This window comes from Papaver somniferum, chromosome 8, assembly GCF_003573695.1.
Source record: "Papaver somniferum cultivar HN1 chromosome 8, ASM357369v1, whole genome shotgun sequence".
NCBI lineage: Eukaryota > Viridiplantae > Streptophyta > Magnoliopsida > Ranunculales > Papaveraceae > Papaver > Papaver somniferum.
The window spans coordinates 12,943,505-12,963,636 of NC_039365.1; the positions used below are offsets into that span (position 1 = coordinate 12,943,505).

At 37.3% G+C, this 20,132-nt stretch overlaps 1 protein-coding gene across 1 annotated transcript; it reads left to right on the plus strand.

The window, feature by feature from the left end:
• The first annotated feature begins 526 nt into the window (after positions 1-526).
• LOC113302296 (ethylene-responsive transcription factor ERF027-like) lies at positions 527-1,980 on the plus strand. The gene has a single exon (XM_026551202.1). The coding sequence runs from the start codon at positions 647-649 to the stop codon at positions 1,529-1,531; it is 885 nt and encodes a 294-aa protein (XP_026406987.1). The 5' UTR covers positions 527-646; the 3' UTR covers positions 1,532-1,980.
• The last annotated feature ends 18,152 nt before the right edge of the window (positions 1,981-20,132 follow it).

Consider the following 20,132-nt stretch of genomic DNA (forward strand, 5'->3'; position numbering starts at 1 on the left):
GCATGAATCAAACTTCCGGCTGACGTTCCAACGAATTAAGCTAAAATGATTCTATTGACTGCCCTGTTTTGGTATCATCCTGTTTGAACACCATGGAACAATCGAGGCAAACCAAAAGATCCATTCAAAAGAAAAAAAAAAAGAAAAAAAAAAACAGAACAGTAACAAATAATAGCTTTTATAGCCTAGACTGTTCGAGGTTTTCACTTTGTAACATTTCCTATTCCAGGCCGACTGCATACTGTATGTATCTACATGTGGTTAATTAATCCTATGACAATATATTTTTTTCAATATTAAGTAAGCAAAAGAACTCATCACTCGTCAAATGGATGCTCGTTCATCATCTGCTGTTACAGGCAACAGCTAATTGCTAGCTTATATGCATGGCAAATCCGCGTTTTATCTGTGTGTGCGCTTCGTACGTGTGTGTCTGTGCTGCTTCTCGCTTTCTTGCTTACTTTTAACCCTACCACCACCTGATTTCTCTTTTTAAATCCGCAAACTCTCCTCGTTTTTATTTTCACCATCTTCTTTCAAATCCCCCTTAAATACCAACGTCTCTCTCCTCCTCCTACAATCAATCACTACCTCCTCTCTCTCCAGAATTCATTCTCTCTCTCTCTAGAAATCATTCATAGATGAAATGAAAAAGAAAGACCCAGTTGCTGCTAATGTCCAACAGGGTGACCCAACACCACAGCAACCACCTGTTAATATTGTACTAGTACCACCAGACCCCCTTTCTTTAGCCTCTGAATTATCTCATCAACTACCCAACCAACACCAACTACCAATAACTGCCAATATCACCACCGCCACCTCTCCTTCATCTTCTTCTTCCTCTCCTTCTTCAAGTGGTGGTGGTGCTGCTTTTGCTGGTTCTGGTGGTGTTGGTGGATTAACTACTACTCATCGTCATAAACCGATAATAACCACTGGAAAACATCCGGTTTACCGTGGAATACGATGTCGGAGTGGAAAATGGGTATCGGAGATACGTGAACCACGCAAGACTACACGGATTTGGCTTGGTACATTTCAAACACCGGAGATGGCGGCTATTGCATACGATGTGGCTGCATTAGCTCTAAAAGGTATAAATGATGCTGTTTTAAACTTCCCTGATTCTGTATCATCTTATCCAAAACCAGCTTCGTCTTCGCCCAACGATATACGTGCAGCCGCTACTGCTGCTGCTTCAGCTGCTTCTTCTTCTTCAGCGGCCTTGAGCGGCCATGAGAAGATGCCAACATCACAGAGTACTACTAGTCAAGACGATATCAACAAAGGCGGCTTAAATGATGAGGTAAAGAATGATGATGGCGCTGGCTCATCTGTTAATACGTTAAATGATGGAGATGATAGAAATGATAATGAATTCATGATAGACGAAGAAGAGATTTTCAATATGCCGAAACTACTACTGAATATGGCTGAAGGAATGCTTGTAAGTCCACCGAGGATAATCTCGCCGCCATCTCACGACTCACCGGAGAACTCAGACGGTGAAAGTTTATGGAATTACTGATCATAAATATACTTACATAACAAAGATTAAGCTAGTTATATATATATATATTACTACTTGATCATAATCATCATGAAATCCACTCCTCCTGCCGGAATTAGAATATATACCAAAAAGAGGAAAGAAATAATCATAAGTATTAATTTTCATTAAAAGTACTATAGTTTTCCCTACTTAGTCATATATTTATGAGTTAATAGTGATGATCAGTACGTACGTATGACTGACATTTGGTTAAAGAATGTAGGGCTGATTTACTGACCTTGCTTGTTTGTTGGGTTTTCGATCGTGAATTTAGTGATGAAGAATGTGAACGGGAATTTGCAATATACTATCATCATGTATCATGGTCGCCACTACGTACCTAATTTATCTCTGTAAACATTTTAGCCTATTTGGCTCATTTAGTTGTGGAGCAATTAATATCTGAAACCAAAGAACTTTAAACGGGAAAGGCAAGTAAAGATAGGTCATCGGTAAAAACTAGAAAGTATTCATTTTGCTTGCTGCCCCAGCACATGCGTTGCGACTTTGCGTGAATTAGGCAAATGATGATGCGTTAGCCAAATGAAACTTTTCACTCTATCTTCCCCAGGTTTTGGTGTGTCGCTTGCCGCTTCGACTGAACTGAGTAATTAAGTGGTTAATCGGATATGTATTTGAAGCTTTTGTGCAAACTAAAGTATATGTTATGTATCCCTTAGCTTCTATGTTTTGTTTCTACAATGAAAATTGACGGAGGTTACTTTTTCTTTGACAATCGGTTTCATTCACCATAAAGTCTTGGCTTTCTTGAGTAAATATTAAACCTTCTTTTTAACCTTTTTCCATAACCAAACCAAATTTACCAAATCCAGACAGAATCTAGCTTCTATTCTTAAATAGGGTTTCCCAAAAGAGAACTTTGATTGGATTAGAACAACTTATTTTATTCGTATTGACCAAAATTTTTCTTGATAAACTTAATAAATGTTTGAAATGAGAACTTTTTGAAGACTAGTTTACAAGACCGTCTTTGAATTATTCATCCAGATCCAGTCGCCGTCGATTTTATAGCCGGACAAGATAGAAGGCTGAATGAGCTAGCAATGCAAGGGTGTTTGATACCAACTTGTTGATGGTAATAATGTCCAGCAATTAAGATGGATACATCAAATGCTGTATGTATAATGTGGTTTTCCTGCGTGTACAAATGGCAATCCCTTATTATTATGAACACATCAATCTTTTATCTATATGGTCTATAGCGATTGCCGTCTCCTCGTCCAAACCTTTTGACTTCTATGTTCTATGGATATCTAAAAGAAACATCTCGGAATGTCGTGATGAATTAATGTATATTCTGTTGAAAAGTCTATGTTGCTAAACTTATGCTTGCTTTCATCCATTGGTATATATAGTTCATGTGTTCCTCATCCATAACCCTTGTGACTTGTGAAGAAGATACATAGCACGACAAGATATTACGCTAACTAGTCAGATATTTCTACTTGCTAGCTCCCACCGTCCCACGTGCAACCAGAGACACGACCTGTATAGAATTCTTGACGAATGGGGTCGGATGGGACGACCATAGATTACAAGGTACATACATTCGTTCAGAAGGACAAAAATGGTTCTGAAATGTTGTCCATCCCAGTTCAACATCATACCTCGCAGTTTGGAGTAAATTTTTGATGTGGGCGTTTTATGATGGGGATGGGAGACAAATCATGTCTTGACATGTGTTTTTCCAATTAATTATTTTAACAAATTATGCTACCAAAAATATAAAGGATAAAATATCACCAATTAAGATAACCAATATTTTCACCAAATATACACTTCTTTTATATATTTGGAAACAAAATTTGATGGAATCAATTTATAACAAAGACACATGTCAAGACATGATTTATCTCCAATGCCCCCATTGCCCCCATCAAATATTTTTCCCGCAGTTTGTGGTGCACCATGCATGTATATCTTTTTACCAATATTCGAAGAAGTGATGTGTCCGTGGGTGACAATTATCTCTACATTTGATGGTTGGTGACGGTCTTTCAGCTTTTGCACAATCTCGATCAGACTCATTGAGCTAGCTATCATCGTTTTAGTCTAATTAAGATGCACACATTTGGGCTATATCGCCTAGTCTAAATTGGAAACTCGATTTGGGTCAAAGGCATTAAGGTGATCATTCAAACAAATTGTCTCTGATGCACTTATACTAGCATAATGAAGTATGCAAAATAAAGCAAAGTCTTAATTCGTTGTATGCATAATTGGTTGAGGCGTCAAAACTCCACTTTTGCTATAACAAGGACTCTTTTCACCTAAAAAGACAAGAAAAAAACATAATCGAGTCGCCCATGTTATGTTTCACTCAATCATAATGATTCTTTTCCATATTGATTTCAAATTTGCCTCATGATTTCTAACTTTTCAACATTTGGGAATTGGGACCCCTAGAAGTGAAATTGGGCGCACTTATCATCTATGGACGTTAGGATATATTTATCAACTTGCAATAGTACTCAGCTGCCGAACTGCCGTTGGTTAATCTTTTCTTTTGAAAATGGCATCTCAATGTACTTTTTTCAGGACCGGTTTGAAGCCTATGCTTTAGGTACTACGAGTAGCTAGCCCCGATGGGGGAATAACCGCATGGTTTGCTTAGGCTTAAGATTTAAAAGGAAGAGTTAACCGCAGCCAACCAATCCAAAGCAGTCAAACAATGGATGAGCACCGGTGACTTAATGATCAACCTGTGGTGGCCTACAAAAACAGAGCTTAAAGCCTAAAAGGGAGATAATAATGGGTCCCACGAAATTTAGGAGTTTTCTTTCAAAAAGAAAATGAAGAAATAGGAAGGCAACAACATCATCAGTTTTTCAGTGCCTCTATCTGTTCATCCATGAAAGTGTAGTCATTATAGGGACGAAACTTAAACTCAACTTTTAGGAAACATTATAAGATAAGATTAATCCCGGTGTTCTTCATTTCTATAGCTACTACAACCGAGGTTTAGACATACTTTACCAAAACTAGCCACTGTTAGTAAGATAAAGAAAATTGTTCCAGACATTTCTTTATAGCAATGTGTTAACATGTTAGATGTCGCATTTACGTGAAAAGAATCAATGCATAAAACATTTGATATTTCACTGTTTGCATGCACAAGGATACAATGTTTTGGCAACAAAAAGCAAGAAGAGAAGGAAAATATTACCTTATGGAGTCATTTGGCTAAATGGAAATAAAGGAGCAAAAGAAGCAGGTTTAACTAATGTTACGGTCTAAATAAGTATGGCAGTCTTTTCATTCACTTATCCGGTGAATTATAATGACATTTTTTACTGCAAAGATTCATTTCCAAAAAAAATTCATTCACTTATCCAATGAATCATAATGCCGCATTTTAACGCAAAGATTCATTTCCATATTTGGTGGCTTTCAAGAGGCATATCCATTTTAGAATTCTTTCAAATATTATGATCTGAGCTGTATACGTTTAAGCCAATGTATCAAGAGACAGAATCTTAAAATTGTTTCTCAAAATTCAGGGTTCAGGGAAACCAAAGTGTGAGAGAGATGAGATCAGAATCTTTTTTGGCAAGAGAAAAGAAAATGGAAGGAAAAAATATGAGAACTATTTCTTTGTTGGTAATAGTAATGTTGGGAATGTTTGTGGGAAAGAGTTCTGCATTCAGCAAGGAGTGTTATATGGGATGTTTGCTGCAATGTGCTCTTACTCATCCGGACAAAGGAATATTTGCATGCCCATTTACTTGTTTGAAGAGATGTATTTCCAAGGGAATTCCTTTAAACGAGATCAACTCTGACAATCAATTCTGCAAGCTTGGTTGCGCTACCTCAAAATGCCTCAAGAAAAGTACACCTCAGGATCCTCGTGGAGAAGAAGTAGAGCGTTGTGTTAATTTTTACTGCGATAACAAATGCACAAATTAAGCATCTTTATGCCAGTTAAATTGTGTTTTTTATGAAGACATTTCCTAATCAAATAAAAGAAAAATATGATTGTGATCTGTTGCTCAATTTGTCCATGAATCTATATTTTGAATGTGATCCAATGGTTTCTACTCCTACTTCAAATTTATTTACAACTTTTTATATTTTCCTTCGCGTTAAAATCTTAGTGTAAAATAAGCCAAACAACACCGCGATATTTGCAGTGTAAGTATAGAGGGAGACGACCCAAATTCAACATGAATGCATAATGCTTTCCGAAAAACCATTCTACTTTTTAGCATTTCAAATATTAGAAGCACCACCGAAAGCAAACGACTCGAATTTGAGTTGATATATTTGTACACTAGAAAGGAAGAAAGGTAGAAAGAAAGAAAAAGATACCAAATCAAACTTTTCAATAATGTTTGCATAACCTACTTAGTGGAAGTCAAAAGCGATTGACATTTTTCAACTGACATCTTTTTAGTAAATAAACCAGTGTTTTGTAAGAGTATATTCGGATACATCTTTAGAAGTGATTTTCTTATTTCTGGAAGTAAAAATGTCAGAAGTTAAATTCCAAACAAAGTTTTAAAATGATTTGTAGAAGGAAATGCAAATTACCCAAGACTTCATGAAGCCTTTTACCTCTGGTATCAAAACACCCTCTAAATGTTCAGGTGATTTTAAGTTGGAAGTAACGCATGTGCAATGCTTCAGGTGCAATGTTTAGTCTAACTTACACAAAATTGGTCAAAAAGACCAAAAGCAAGAATTCCTGGGTGAAATAGATTTTTAGGTTTAAATACTGTTTATGTAGCCAAAAATCAGAAATATACTGTTTAAATAACCAATTTAGTTATTTCACCCAGAATATTTTTTATGAATTAATTGGAACAGACCAATATGTCCCTATCTTCTTCAAATGCTTACTGGGTTGGAGAAGAACAGAGTAATCTGCAAAAAAACAGAGTACAGCAAAAAAAAAACAGAATTAATTGATCTGTTTTTACGAATTAATTGCAAGCAAAGCAGAGTATGTAAAACAGAGTACGTAAAACAGAGTGAAAAACAGAGTACGTAAAACAGAGCAAAAAAAAAACAGAGTACAGCAAAAAAAAACAGAGTACAGCAAAACATAGCAAAAAACATAGGTCTGTTACGTCATGAGTCGGAAACTGCGTTGCTCGACTTACTTGGTCCATTAAGTACGACTGCACAGATTCGAGACGTACACAACAAACATCGCAGACTCGTTCTGGATCCTCTATCCGAAATTTTCCAGGCAACAGACTCCTTCCTTTAGAAAATTCATCGCAAAATATCCCTCCAGAAAACCTACAATTATGCTCAGACACATAAGATCATGAAATATCACACTACAAAACATACATGAGGGACTAGAACTGTCATGCGGCCATTTCAGTGGCATGGCTTCAAGAATTTCTTGTTTTTTGCCAAAATCTGCTTGAGTAAGTGTTTCAGCCATCTTCTTCCAAGCCTACTCAAGAATATGTCATTATAGCCATGAAATGGTGCATCCGTGAATATCGCGAGAAGCAAGAGCTTTAACATTCCCTTGCGCCACGAGCAACATTTCAAGTACCACATCCCACATGGTTAACTCCTTATCCTCCCCCCCACACTGACTCCAACCCATGTCCCTTCAGGGATGTATCCACCAACAATACCATAACATTCATGCCAACTTACCATCATGGGTGGAACTGATACAGGTATCCATGCTCCAGATTCTTCGTAGAGAGTTGGTTCATAGCAAAAGTATCTACCTTTCTTCTTAGGTTCAGAATCTGAGCTTATCCCAAGGTCTACATCTATGGCAACATCAGAAGTTTTTTGGCTCATTCATTCTGGGGTATTCACAGATCATAATAGGTCTATAGTCTTCACTGGATCATAAAACCAGTTTCATCCTAGTTTAAACATGGGCGAAACCAAATTCCACCAAACATAAAACTGGAAGAAACCAGTTTCATCTGAGTTTAAAAATGAGTGAAACTAAACTCAACCCGATCTAACACACAATGAAACCAGTTTCATCCTATATTAGACATAAGTGAAGTTAAATTCAAGCCAACGTAACATTAGATGAAACAATTATCATCTTAGTTTAAACATGGGTGAAACCAAATTTAATCCACTGTTGAATTACATGAAAGTGGTTTCATCCTGGTTCAAACATGGATGAAAACAAAATTCTACTCAATTTAAGAAAGGATGAAATTGGTTTCATCTGAGTTTAAAAATGAGTGAAACTAAACTCAACCCGATCGAACACACAATGAAACCAGTTTCATCCTATATTAGACATAGGTGAAGATAAATTCAAGCCAACGTAACATTAGATGAAACTATTATCATCCTAGGTTAAACATAGGTGAAACCAAATTCAATCCACTGTTGAATTAGATGAAAGTGGTTTCATCCTGGTTCAAACATGGATGAAAACAAAATTCTATTCAATCTAAGAAAGGATGAAATTGGTTTCCTCCTATTTTAAACTTGTACGGAAACAAATTTCAATTTAACTCAATTTAAAACGGGATGAAATCAGTTTCATCCTAGTGTAAATGTGGATGGAACCAAATTCAGTTTCATCCTAATCATTGGAATTAGGTACACCAACATATCACATATTATACCTGGATGAAAGTAGTTTCATCCGAGTTTAAACCTGCTGAAACTGCAAATTAAACCTGGATGAAACTAATTTCATCCTATTTTATAGTAACATGGTTCACCAATAACAACTCAATACAACTTCACAGCATACACACCAATTTCACAACAAATTTCATGTTTACAAAAACTTTGACCAGATTTAATAGAATTTAAATGTATGATTTCAGTTTCGTCCAATTTTAAATGTGTAATGTTCAAAATTGCCTTAAAATTAAGCATGTGAGAAGATTAGGGTGAAATTTAGAAGCAGATGAAACCAATTTCAAAATCATAAAAAAATAAATCAAAGAAAACCTAAAATTAATAAATAGAAATGGTAATTACCATGTTTGTGGTGACGATTAAGCGATTAATTGGATAGGGTTTTTGGTGGTGATGTTGATTCGTGAAGATGAAACTAACTAGGGTTTACTGGGTGGTGATGGATATCGAATATCAAGATTCGGTGTTTTATGGTGGTGGTGATATCAATGCCAACGATGATGTCGATGTTTGTGGTGGTGGAGGAAGGTGGTGGTGTTTGCTGTACTTTTTGTAGATGTCGATGGTGGAGGTTGTAGTTATTGTCGATAGTGGTGGTGGTAGCTGTGGTCATAGTTGATGATGGTAGTGGTCGAGAAAGAGAAGGAGTAATAACCATATGGTGGTGTTAGAGTTTTTGGTGGTGACGATGATGGCTTGTTTGTCGATGGCGATGATGGAGAACTCGGAGAAAGTTTGGATCTGGTTTTGATGGGGGAAGAAGAATGAGTTTGTAATGGGAAATGGGAAAAGATAATGGAGAAGAGGGGGTATAATGGTCTATTTGAATTTCTTTTTTTAACTGTCCATCTCACACAGACCCTATTCTTACCCGTCCATTTGACCCAAGAAAACTACATTTTTGGCTATATAGCCCATTTTCTGTCTAACTTAACCCTTCAAAAGGGAAGCATCGAATCAAACTGAGCTCTTTTGGTATGATTCCGTAATATCCACTGTTATGAAGTGAATCTATGGTCTAGCGGTTAGGACATCATACTCTGAATCTGGTAACGCGAGTTCAAATCTCGGTAGAACCTTGCATTTTAGTTTTTCTCTTTTTTTGCTTCACTTTTTCAGAGTCATTGTTCAAAACATAGTTTATTGGTCCATAATTAAGAATTATTTAAGAGAAAATATTGGCTTTATTGATTCAACAATGATACTGACTTTCATCTTTTCTTAAAGAAGACAATTTGGTGGATGTTCAAAATGATCAATCTGATTGCTTTCCATAACAGGGATGTGAAAAAAGAAAATATTAACCAATCCTAAAACCTAACAAAACCTCTTAAAGCAACTCTGTAAACCTTTTCAACAAATTGACATTAATGCATTACCAAGGAATTTAACCACTGGATCGATCACGAGATGCGTGTTACACATCTCGAGAATTCATCGTCGAGAGAGGGGTCGACAAATCAACTCAAAGATTCAAAGTAGTAAACCCAGAAAGAAGGTCCGCCAAGAGGGGAACAAGTAGTCTCTTTGTTAGACATGAAGTATCAAAAAAATTAGTCTAATCTCATAATTAAGTGACACTAATTAGCATTGTTATCTTCTCATAGTGGGTCTGGCCCATGATAACAGTTAAAATTTAAGGGAAAAAAAAACAGCTTGAACTTTGAAGGGAGTCAAGTGGCTCAGTGCGGGAAAGTGGAAGACAAATTTGGTAAACGAAATTATAGAATCAGGCAAAATGTGCCACACTGAGATTGTGACATTGTGTGTGAAAGAGGAATAGCCAGTATGTTCTTACTTTTTATAGATTGATAAAATCAAATCAATCATGATTTATAAAGGGATATCATTATTAGCGGGATGATACCAATTCAGCGATCTGACGGTCAGGATCTATTAACATTTATTTGTCTTATATGTATTGGTATCACTTCCAAGTAATACTCGTATCCCTTTATAAATTGTGAAATCAATGGTCTTGCATATTGTATTTGTATATTATTACTCTTACAACCTTTAAGCATATTATATCAAAGAGGAAATTGCATATGTAAAGATGACTCCACTAAAAGTTGAGATGCTAAAGTGAGCAAATGGGCAAAGTTTCATATTGCCAGTCCGCGATGGGTAGACAAATTAATAAATAAGATGAGCACATGTCCACATGAGAGCATTAGTGTATTCCATCCAGGATTGAACCGATCGGTTTAGGTTTGGTCGAAATAAGGGCTAGTTCATCCAACGACTTTGATTCCATCATCTATACATACAATTCTCTCTCATTTCAAAACCATACCTTCTATACCTTCTACGTTCAAACAAATCTCTTCTAGTTTCATTTAAAAATTTTGTTAATCTTACTCTAATCAAGAAAAATGACTTAACCCAGAGTTTGTGGTCCTTAGTTTATTCAAAAGGAAGTTTTAGCAATGTGTAGAAGTTATGTATTAAAAATAATGGACCCCCAGGGAAGTTTTAGCAATGTGTAGAAGTTATATATTAAAAACAATCGACCACCTTTAATGTTCAAGGCTTGTCAAATCATGAATTTTGGCAGGCCAATTGTGAAATATTCTGCGTAGAAACTGGAAACCCTAGACTGCGTTATATTTAAAAATTGTCGAGTCGTTTTCACCAAATTAACAGGGGAGTGCCGCAATTTGTATCTTTAGTAATATGTATTGATACATGAAATTAGTAAAAAACGCTGGCGTGCAAGACACAAATGCGGGCATGAGAAACTAAATAGCCAACGGTCAATTATCCAACATCCATATTTTCAACGTTATAATTTTTAAAACTATAAATTCCTTCAACTGAATTCGTTTTCAGTTACACCACTACTATTTCCTTCTCCTAAAACTCTTCTAAACCAAATTTCTTTTGATACAATATGAGAAACTTATTAAGAAAAGCGGTCAATACTGTAAAGAAGAGATCGAAGAAATGAACCAGTACCGCGGCCTTCCACAAGTGTAGATTATTCTCAAGATCGGGAAGCAGAGTTTGCTTCACCGAGTGTCGTTGTTGCTCCATCATTAGTCTGAGGTCATGTATCGGGGCATCAAGATCCGTCTAAGGTTTATTATAGAATGAGAGGTAGATTTTCAGACTTAAATGTTGTTTATGAAGGTCTACCCCTCAAGTCCGAGAAAGGGTTGACATATATCCATGGCGTGCGCTTTATAGTGTGAAGCCTAGAAGACACAACAACAGAATTACAACAGTATTGATAGAAAGGTGGTGGCCGACGACGCACACGCTCCGTTTTATGGATTTTGAATTTGGTAAGCTTGTTTAACTTAACTTTTATATTTAAATAATTATTAAATAATCAAAAGAATTAATCATAGTTGATATTATTCTTGTAATAGGAATTACGCCCCTTGATTTTTATTTCATTTGTGGGATCCCAAGTGGAGTGGGAGATGCGGCACCAAACAACCAAGACGAATGGATATCAAATAGTAAATGGCAGACACTTCTTCCCTCGTTTGTAGAAGTAGATACACGTGAAGATCATAAAGAATTGAAAGGAGGTGGGATATTATGTTCAGCGTTAAAGCTTTTCCTTTCCCAAAGCAGAACCCAGAAGATGTAGATGACTATCCTGAACTTAAAAGGGTGTTTATCTTATGGGTACTGGATCAGGCGTTCTTTCCAAACTCAACTTTTGTTGCTCGTGTTGGTTGGCTTGAAGCGTTAGAAGATCTTGACAAAGCAGCAGATTATGACTAGGGCTCTGCAATTTTAGTAGAAGTTTATTGTGGGCTGGATCAATCGTCCATGGGAATATCTAGCTTCACTGGTTTCTAGGTCATCATAGAGGTAAATATCAAAATTATTATTTTTAATTTTATGAACAAATGCAGATTAAGTCAAAATATTAAAATTATGGAGTAATTTGCAATATTGGTGGTATACCTACTTCCGTGTTGGTAAACCAATCCTTAAAAACGATACCCATAGATTTCCAATATTGGATATCTATATCTCGACCAACTGGGAGAAGAACACTGGAAGCGACGTCTCGGGTTCCATTTTTGTTGAGAGGTTTCAACAGATGACTCGGAGCCACAAGAATGTTTTTGTTCACCCTTACATTGATTTTCTTCAGCATGGTGGTAATGCTGGAGAACGTGTTCTTGATTATTCTCTCTGTAGAGTTGTTTTTTACACTCCAGATTTGGACAAAGGGGTTTGGTACCTGGGAGAAAGACTACATTACCAAATACAAGGTATATATGCAATTGCAATTAACCCGCCACAACAGATGCAAACTTCTGGATCAGATTTTGATCGGCTGAAAAGAACTAAATACAAAGAGGAATATTGAGGAAGCGCGGTATGTCACCTGGTACAAGTCGATTGCGAAGCCTGTAATTGGGACACACAACATGCACATCTATGGGTTTGATTTCCCAGGTTTATCACGCCTGTCTCATGATGCAAATATCGTTCCTAGCCAGTTACCTCCAAAAAATTCATGCTTTATGACTTACCCCACCACGTGCAAGTGCTTCATCATCTTCGTCAAATATGCCCGAAATTCATTGGGAGATGCCAAATATTATTTCACAAGGTGAACCAACCATATGATCCCCATTATTTCCCGAGCTATGGAATGTGATTATCCTTACTACAATGTGGATGCAAGTGACAAAGACTTGGGAGATAATTGAACGATATGTATTGGCTGAATCGACAAATGGGGGATATACACTTGGATGTCTGTCGGAAATGGCAAACGGACACAATGTTTGGATTCAGTCCAACTGTAAATGATGATAGGCGGTCACAGTCTTCTGATTCCACCAGGATCAACAGATCATGGCACGATAGTGATGATACAATAGTGAGAGAAACACAAATCGTCAGGAACGGTACTTCACCACAAATACGGCACAGTACTTCACCACAAACTGTGCTTGTATCTTAGTCTCAAGTTATTCAGCCAGATCCTAGGCGCATTTCATCATCATTCTCTCTACAACCCAAATGATGCTTGCTACTTTGTTACACCACTACCACAAACATCTTGTATGCTTGGAGGAACGAGTGCTCTCCAACAACCAAGTGCTTTCCAATCGCCTAGTGCTTTCCAATCGCCTCCTGTTTTTTAACCAGCTTTTTACCCTTATGGAAATTTAGCAAATATGTTGACAAATGGGGATATCATAGGCCTTGGAGAATGGGTGACTCCAGGCCCCGAAGATATGATGAGGGAGTTAAAGATGAGCGACGTTAGAGAGATTGTAATTTTAATTATGTTGCATTTGTAATTCTAGTTTTCATCAATTAAAAAGTACGGCAGTTTGTTTAAATAAAATTACATATGTTTGAAATTAAGCGTTTTACAATCACTGAATTACATACATTTTAAAGTAAGCCTTTTACATTAGCTTCATTGATAAGAAGTACTAGGTGGAACAACAACTACAAAGAAGGGGTTGAAATTCTTCAACACCTTAAGGATTTAGAAACGAAAAGCCACATTTTTCCAACTTCGCCATTCAGCCAAAGATCTTGTTACCATCTCAGTATCAGTCTCACCTGTGAGTCTATATCGATTGACTTGCCTAGTTAAATAAACAAACTCGTTTACTTATTTTTTAGTTGTACCAAAAAGATTTTCAATTTCTCATATAGCACGACGACTCGAATTACGGGTGTCACTGCAGAACCCGTCGTTAATAACCGCCCATAAATTCACCCGTGCGTAGTTTGCTGAAGCAAGCTGAGTAAATAAAAAAAATATAGTTTCTGCAAATAGTTTCGTCTTCTTCTTCAGTATACGGAGCTCACCGAACTAACAAAGGCCGAGACATTTTCTTTCGACAAATTTGTTGAATTCAAGAATTGAAGAATTTTTTTAAGCTCAGAGGAAAAGAGTAAAGACGACTAGATGTGTGAATTTGGAGTTGAAATTAGGAGTATTTATAGAACTAAAAATTCTAACCATTGGATGACAAGGATTTTCAGCCGTACAGATTTATTCGTTGGCGGTTTTGTGTCAAACGCTGGAGAATTATGTAGAGACGGTGGCATTTGAAGTTAACACGGGCGATTTTGGCTAAAACGCCAGCGGTTGTGCCACGATCGCCCGGCCTTCCATCGAGCGCGTGCCTGTTCTTCCATCTCACTCAATAAACCAACAAATTTTTTGAGTTCATAGTGGGATCAAAATGAACAAATCTTTGATTTGTTGAGTCCATAGGATGTAACACCTTGTATTTTTAACATGGCGCATGCTAAAAGATGCGACTTGGTCTGAGATGAAGCTTCATCCAAAGCTTCGGTTGCGTAGGGAAAAGAACATTGGATCTTGGCCAATGTGTTGGAAGTGAACATCCAACATGGCTGGACATCGGGTTGGCAGTGAAAAGTCAACATGGATGGACATCGGGTTGGCAGTGAACAACCAACATGGATGGACATCGGGTTGGAAACGGACAGCCAACATGGATGGACATCGGAGTTGGCATTGGCAGTGAGCAGCCATTGCCATGAATATTGAAGCAAGCATGTCAATATGATCCCCTTTCCATACTTGTAGAAATTTCATTAAGACATATATAGGGAGGGGTACTTGGTTGAAGGTGCATATACGGACTATGCACCAAGTAAGATATCTTTGGCAATACACAACCATCACGGCCCTTCACGGGACCTGGCTCAGGAAATGTTCAGCCGGCAAGGCCGGACATTAGAACTGGTCTGTGAGCCAGAATTAAATGTACAACCATCACGGCCGTACATCGCAGTTGGCCAGGGTGGTGAGGTGCATCCATCACGACCTGGGGAGTTGATGAATGATTTTTGATCCCCCAATTTAAGTTGTAAAAATGTAAAGTTAACATATATAGGGAGGGGTAGTTGGTTGGGGGTACATATGCAGACCATGTACCAAGTAAGCTTCATAACTTAGCCAAAAGAGTATAAATGATGCTTAGGCCTCATTATAGATGCATATCCTTACCAATGGAGCGTGTTAAGCATGGGCATCACTATGCCATGCGGCATACCAAGCATTCATCACTTGGATGCATTTTGACGGAACGACCTATACGGACTAGGTCATTACCATTATTGCTTGGCCACGGCCATGTAAACGAGTTGGCTTAAACTTCTGTCCCTTCGATGACGAAATACGCTCTGTATTTGATCCCTTTACAGTTGGGAAGGGTATGTAGGCAGCTGCAATGAGTTGCAGCATTGCCGGTTGATAGACACATTTTTGTGTCTAATTTGTCCTCAATGTCCGTATTGTTGGAACTCTATTTTTGTACTAATATTGTGTTTTTATGTATTTTTAGGAAATAAACATTTTTGGAAAATTCGGCTCGAAAAGTTGATTTTGGCACCCGGAGGACAAGTGTTATTCGGACTCTCACTTTTGGATAAGGGGTAATTTAATTACTAAGTGCTATTCGCACCCCAGTTCAGGATAGGGGCATATCATCTTCAACCTTTTTGAATTTCAAATTTTGGAGGGAAAAATGGTAACAAAATTAGGGTTGAAGATTTGAAGGTGTTCCAGTGAGATTCAATCGCTGAAACTTAATGGGTTTTTTCTAATTGACCTAACAGAGCTGGTATGGGTGTTGGTTTCGATCAAAATTGGCTGGATAATCACCAGGTGATGAAAACATCAAGAACAGTTTTGGCGGGAAAAATTGTTCTTGAACTGCCGTGACTAGGGTTGAGGATTTGAAGGTGTTCCAGTGAGATTCAATGGCCCAAATTAAATGGGTTTGTTCCTAGGGCCTAGATAGAGCTGGTATGGGTATTGGATTCGGTCAAAATTGGTTAGATAACCGGTGGTAATCAAATCAGGGAAGATATTCTAAAATAGGAAAAATATTCTATTCTTGGAATTCTTGGATGGAAGAGACGTGCATGGGTTGATTTTATTGGCTGGGAACAATCCCTACAGCTCAAGGATGACGCGTGAGAAGAGATAAAACATGGAACAATTCGTAACAAATCAGAGAATTAAAGAAAAAAATATCGGGAATATTTTCATTCACTGCCGAGTAATGGGAAGATTTTTTGGATTAATGAGAAGTTATTCTTGGTCCAAAGGTGTATAAATATAACTCTTGGGTTAGTATAGAAGGTTGTCGAGAGTTTGGGGGCTTGAGGAGAGCTTAGGAGCAAGAAATCAAGATGAACAGCAAGCTTCCTGCTGCTGTTTGCTGCTGCTGACCAAGAACACGAAGAACGGACTCGCAAGCACAGTCGTTTATGAACAGTGTCTAAGACGCACAGCCGTGGGTCGCAGTACAGTTTAAGCAGCAGCACTTGTCATTTATCGTTCATTCTATGACGCTTTTTGTGCGTCGCAGATTACAGTTTACACCTTTTTCTCTTCTTCTCATCATTTGTAAACCATTTTTGAGACATAATAAATTATTTTGAGAGCATTTATACTATGATGAGCTAATTCCCTCGTAACCAAGGCAATGGAGGAAGCTATTCACGCATCATAAATGGGTAACTATTTCATTTAATTATATAATTCACCTAATCGCTGCTTTTGCAGAGTTTTAAATTGTTTGAATGATTGTCTTAATTGTTTGTTATTCAGTTTGATAGGTTATGCTTGGTTTAATCTCTTGATAATCTATGCTTAAGGTTTGTAAATAATGTTTGAGAATCTATATGATTGATAGTGAATTAAAGATAAAAGAGGACTTAAGAATTGAATAGAGTTTTGAAATATTTATCATTCAATTTCGCATAATAGTGGAATCTAGTGTCTTGGTTACCTCTCGCCCAAACTGTGAATATTTTTGTATATATATTTTTAAATCTAAAAATCCATCACCTTCACAAGTTCGAGTTTGAACGATACCCCTTACCACCACAACTACAACCCCCATAAAATTTGTAATCATTTTGGCGCCGCCGACGCGGATTTGTGCTTAGGTAGAATTTTTTTTAGGTTTATTATTTTTTTTAGAATTGTTTGTTCCTTTTTACGTTTCTTTTTGTCTTTATTTTGCAGGTTCAAAGTGAAAACTAAGGACTTGGAGAGGAAAAAGCTTAAAGCGAAAAGCGCAAAGAGAAGAAAAAAAAGGACAATTTTAGGATTTAATTTTTAATTTTTAAATTTTAATTTTTTTAGAGTGTGTGAGGAAAACTGTAATTTTTTTTTTTTATTATTTACTTATTTTGGACTTTGGACTTTAAACATTGGACATTTTTTTAAACCCTACGGAAGGGTTATATAATTAAAAAAAAATTAAATACAAACTGTTTGCAGAGAAGGACGACGATTACTATATCGTCTCGGCCCCTCGGGTTCGCACACGGCATAGGAGTCGTGGCCCGAGTCGACGACAACAGTTCATCGCCCGTCTGGTACGGGAGGTAAGTCCAATCGAAACACCCGCGAATCTCCTGCAAGCGGGTTACTGTCTGCCTTAAGGTGATAATTGTTTGAGGACGAACCAGACTGTCTTTATTTTCCTAGTAAAGGCCAAGTCCTGGCCTAAACAAGATAAGGGTTCGGATTTCATCACCGTTCCCTTCTTGCCCGCCTTAGGAAAACGAAACCTAATGCGAACCCAAGCTTTAAAATATGGAATAGAACGAGACCGATAGGGTAACGAGCTTAATAGGAAACTCGTTCGAAAAATATTGGTTCCTCTTTAAGCACACTTCAAAGTTCATGATGGTTCCTGTGAGTTGAATGCGTGACTGCGCCGCCTTCTAATGCGGTGAGGCCTTGGGTATCAAAGCTCTACTAAGCTTCCCTCGCCTCGATTCAACTTACATTAGCTCGGATTGATTCCAGAGGGGTGTGCTCAAATTGTAACGAATTCCTTTTCGAAGGAATAGAAGCTGGTCTAGAAAACAATCTAAGTGGAGCCATCATGCTTTTTGTCTGCTAGAAATATTTAGGTTTTCTTTGGTGGAGTCGAGTCGGCCTTGTTTGTGATTGTGTAGAATTCCTATGTAGTTTGTGTTTCTTCGGTGATGAATCCTTTTCAGGAGACGCCACCTGAGATGACGTTACGAGAATATAAGCTTAGAAATTCTCATTATCAAGAGACGTCATCTAAAATAACTCTTCGTGAATATATGGATGGGAAACGACATTGGGATGTTCCAACGGTAAGCGAGGAATCACCTCTAACTATCTACGAGAAGTATTATAAAAACAGACCGCCTAGTTTGGAACAAAGATTGAGAATTCTTGAATTTCAAAAATTGTATTATGATGATGAGGATAGTGATGATGAAGAATCTGAAATATGTAGGCAGAGTAGTCAGGAATTTGTTTCTCCAATTGAGCTTTATAATGATAATGTTATTTCTAGTTCAAATCCAAATAATTTTAATAATTACTCACCTATTCAAAAGGACGAGGATTTGACTAGATATACCACAGTTTTAGACGAGGATTACGTAGCCGATAATGGTCTAGAGGATTGAGTTTATTCTGAGAATATTGTTTTAGAGTCTAGCGATTTAGAAACATTAGTCTTAGACGAAGAACATGAACTCGTAGAGATTTTAAATATGAGTAAAGATGCACCACCTGATAATAACTTAGAAGAATCAATTGACCATTTTCAAGAATCTAATGATCCAGAAATTAGGGAGATTGTGACTAGTCTAGCTAGAGACACTGAAAACACTAAGTTTGGGGGTGATTATCACCTTCCTAGTGCCTTACCTTTAACTCTTAGAAAGGTCCCTCACTTGGGACTTGACATATGTGCCTCAACCATTTTACAAGATTACCTTCATACTCGTTTTCCCGAACCTAATGATGTCCATGAAGAAGTTCAGTTATTAGAAACCCATCTCTGGTTGATGTGGTTTGCCCAGGCTATGATCCCCAGATTGACTTTGTTTTCCCACCAAATATTTTTCTTCCAACTGTGGGAACATTTATATTCCAAATGTGTCGAATATTAAGTTCTGAGACTAGACCTAAATGCTTTAGGAAATTAGAATCGACACATTTGCTTAAGAATGACCACTACTCTCATTGTGGTCAATTATGTAAGTTAAACCTGATTGACTTAGAGGATCCTCAGTTATTTAGGTTATTATTATTTTGTGATTCTAAGTTCTTATTTGAGTTTTTCCAGACTCTAGGACCTACTAATTTGGATCCAACCTATGAGAAAATGCATCTGAGGAAAATATTTTATTTAGACCCTTTCATAGAACCTGAACCTGAACCGCAGTTAGCGATAGTTTTCAGGAAACTAGGTAAGGGCATGCTATTCTTGTCCATTTTCTTGGTTCACTGCAGTTTCCTATGGTCAGCTCTATTTGGTTTTGAAGACCCACAGTTATTTCGACTGTTACTTTATGGTTCGAGTTGACCAATCCTTTTCTAAGTCTGGCTGAAGACTTTAAACTTAGCACTTCTTGGGAGGTATCCCATGCTCATGCAACCCCGTAATATCCTTCCTTCACTCTTTTGCTTCAAATAATAACCGTCTCTCCTTGTGCATGCTTTTAATTTCATCTTTAGAACATTGAGGACAATGTTAATTTTAAGTTTGGGGGTATGGGAGAAACTTTTTAGTTGCAATAAATAAACTCCAGAGCCTAGAAATTTATGCCTATTAAGGATAGCACTAACCAATCTAAGTGGATGGAAACATTTTTGTTTTAGGAGTTGAGGAACCAATCTGACTAGATGGAAACATCTATAGAGTCTATTCATAAAAGCACAGAGCTCAGGTGTTAGAAATAACATGATAGTTTCGCCATATCTCGTCGAGTCCTTTTCACTTTATATTTTTAGTTTTCTTTTATTTCAAGTGATTTGGTGGGGCACACGATTCAAGTTGTTACCTTTGCTAGGGTGAAATAGATTGACTGAGTTACCTTTTCAAAAAAAAAAAAAAAAAAAGAACGGACCAGTTAGACCAATCGGAATAAATACTAACACTTGGATAGCAATATGTGTGTGTTCTCCCTGTTTCCGTCGCCT

Bases quoted from the DNA above. Each gene is read 5' to 3' on its own strand.
- LOC113302296 (XM_026551202.1), top strand. From the start codon at position 647: ATGAAAAAGAAAGACCCAGTTGCTGCTAATGTCCAACAGGGTGACCCA.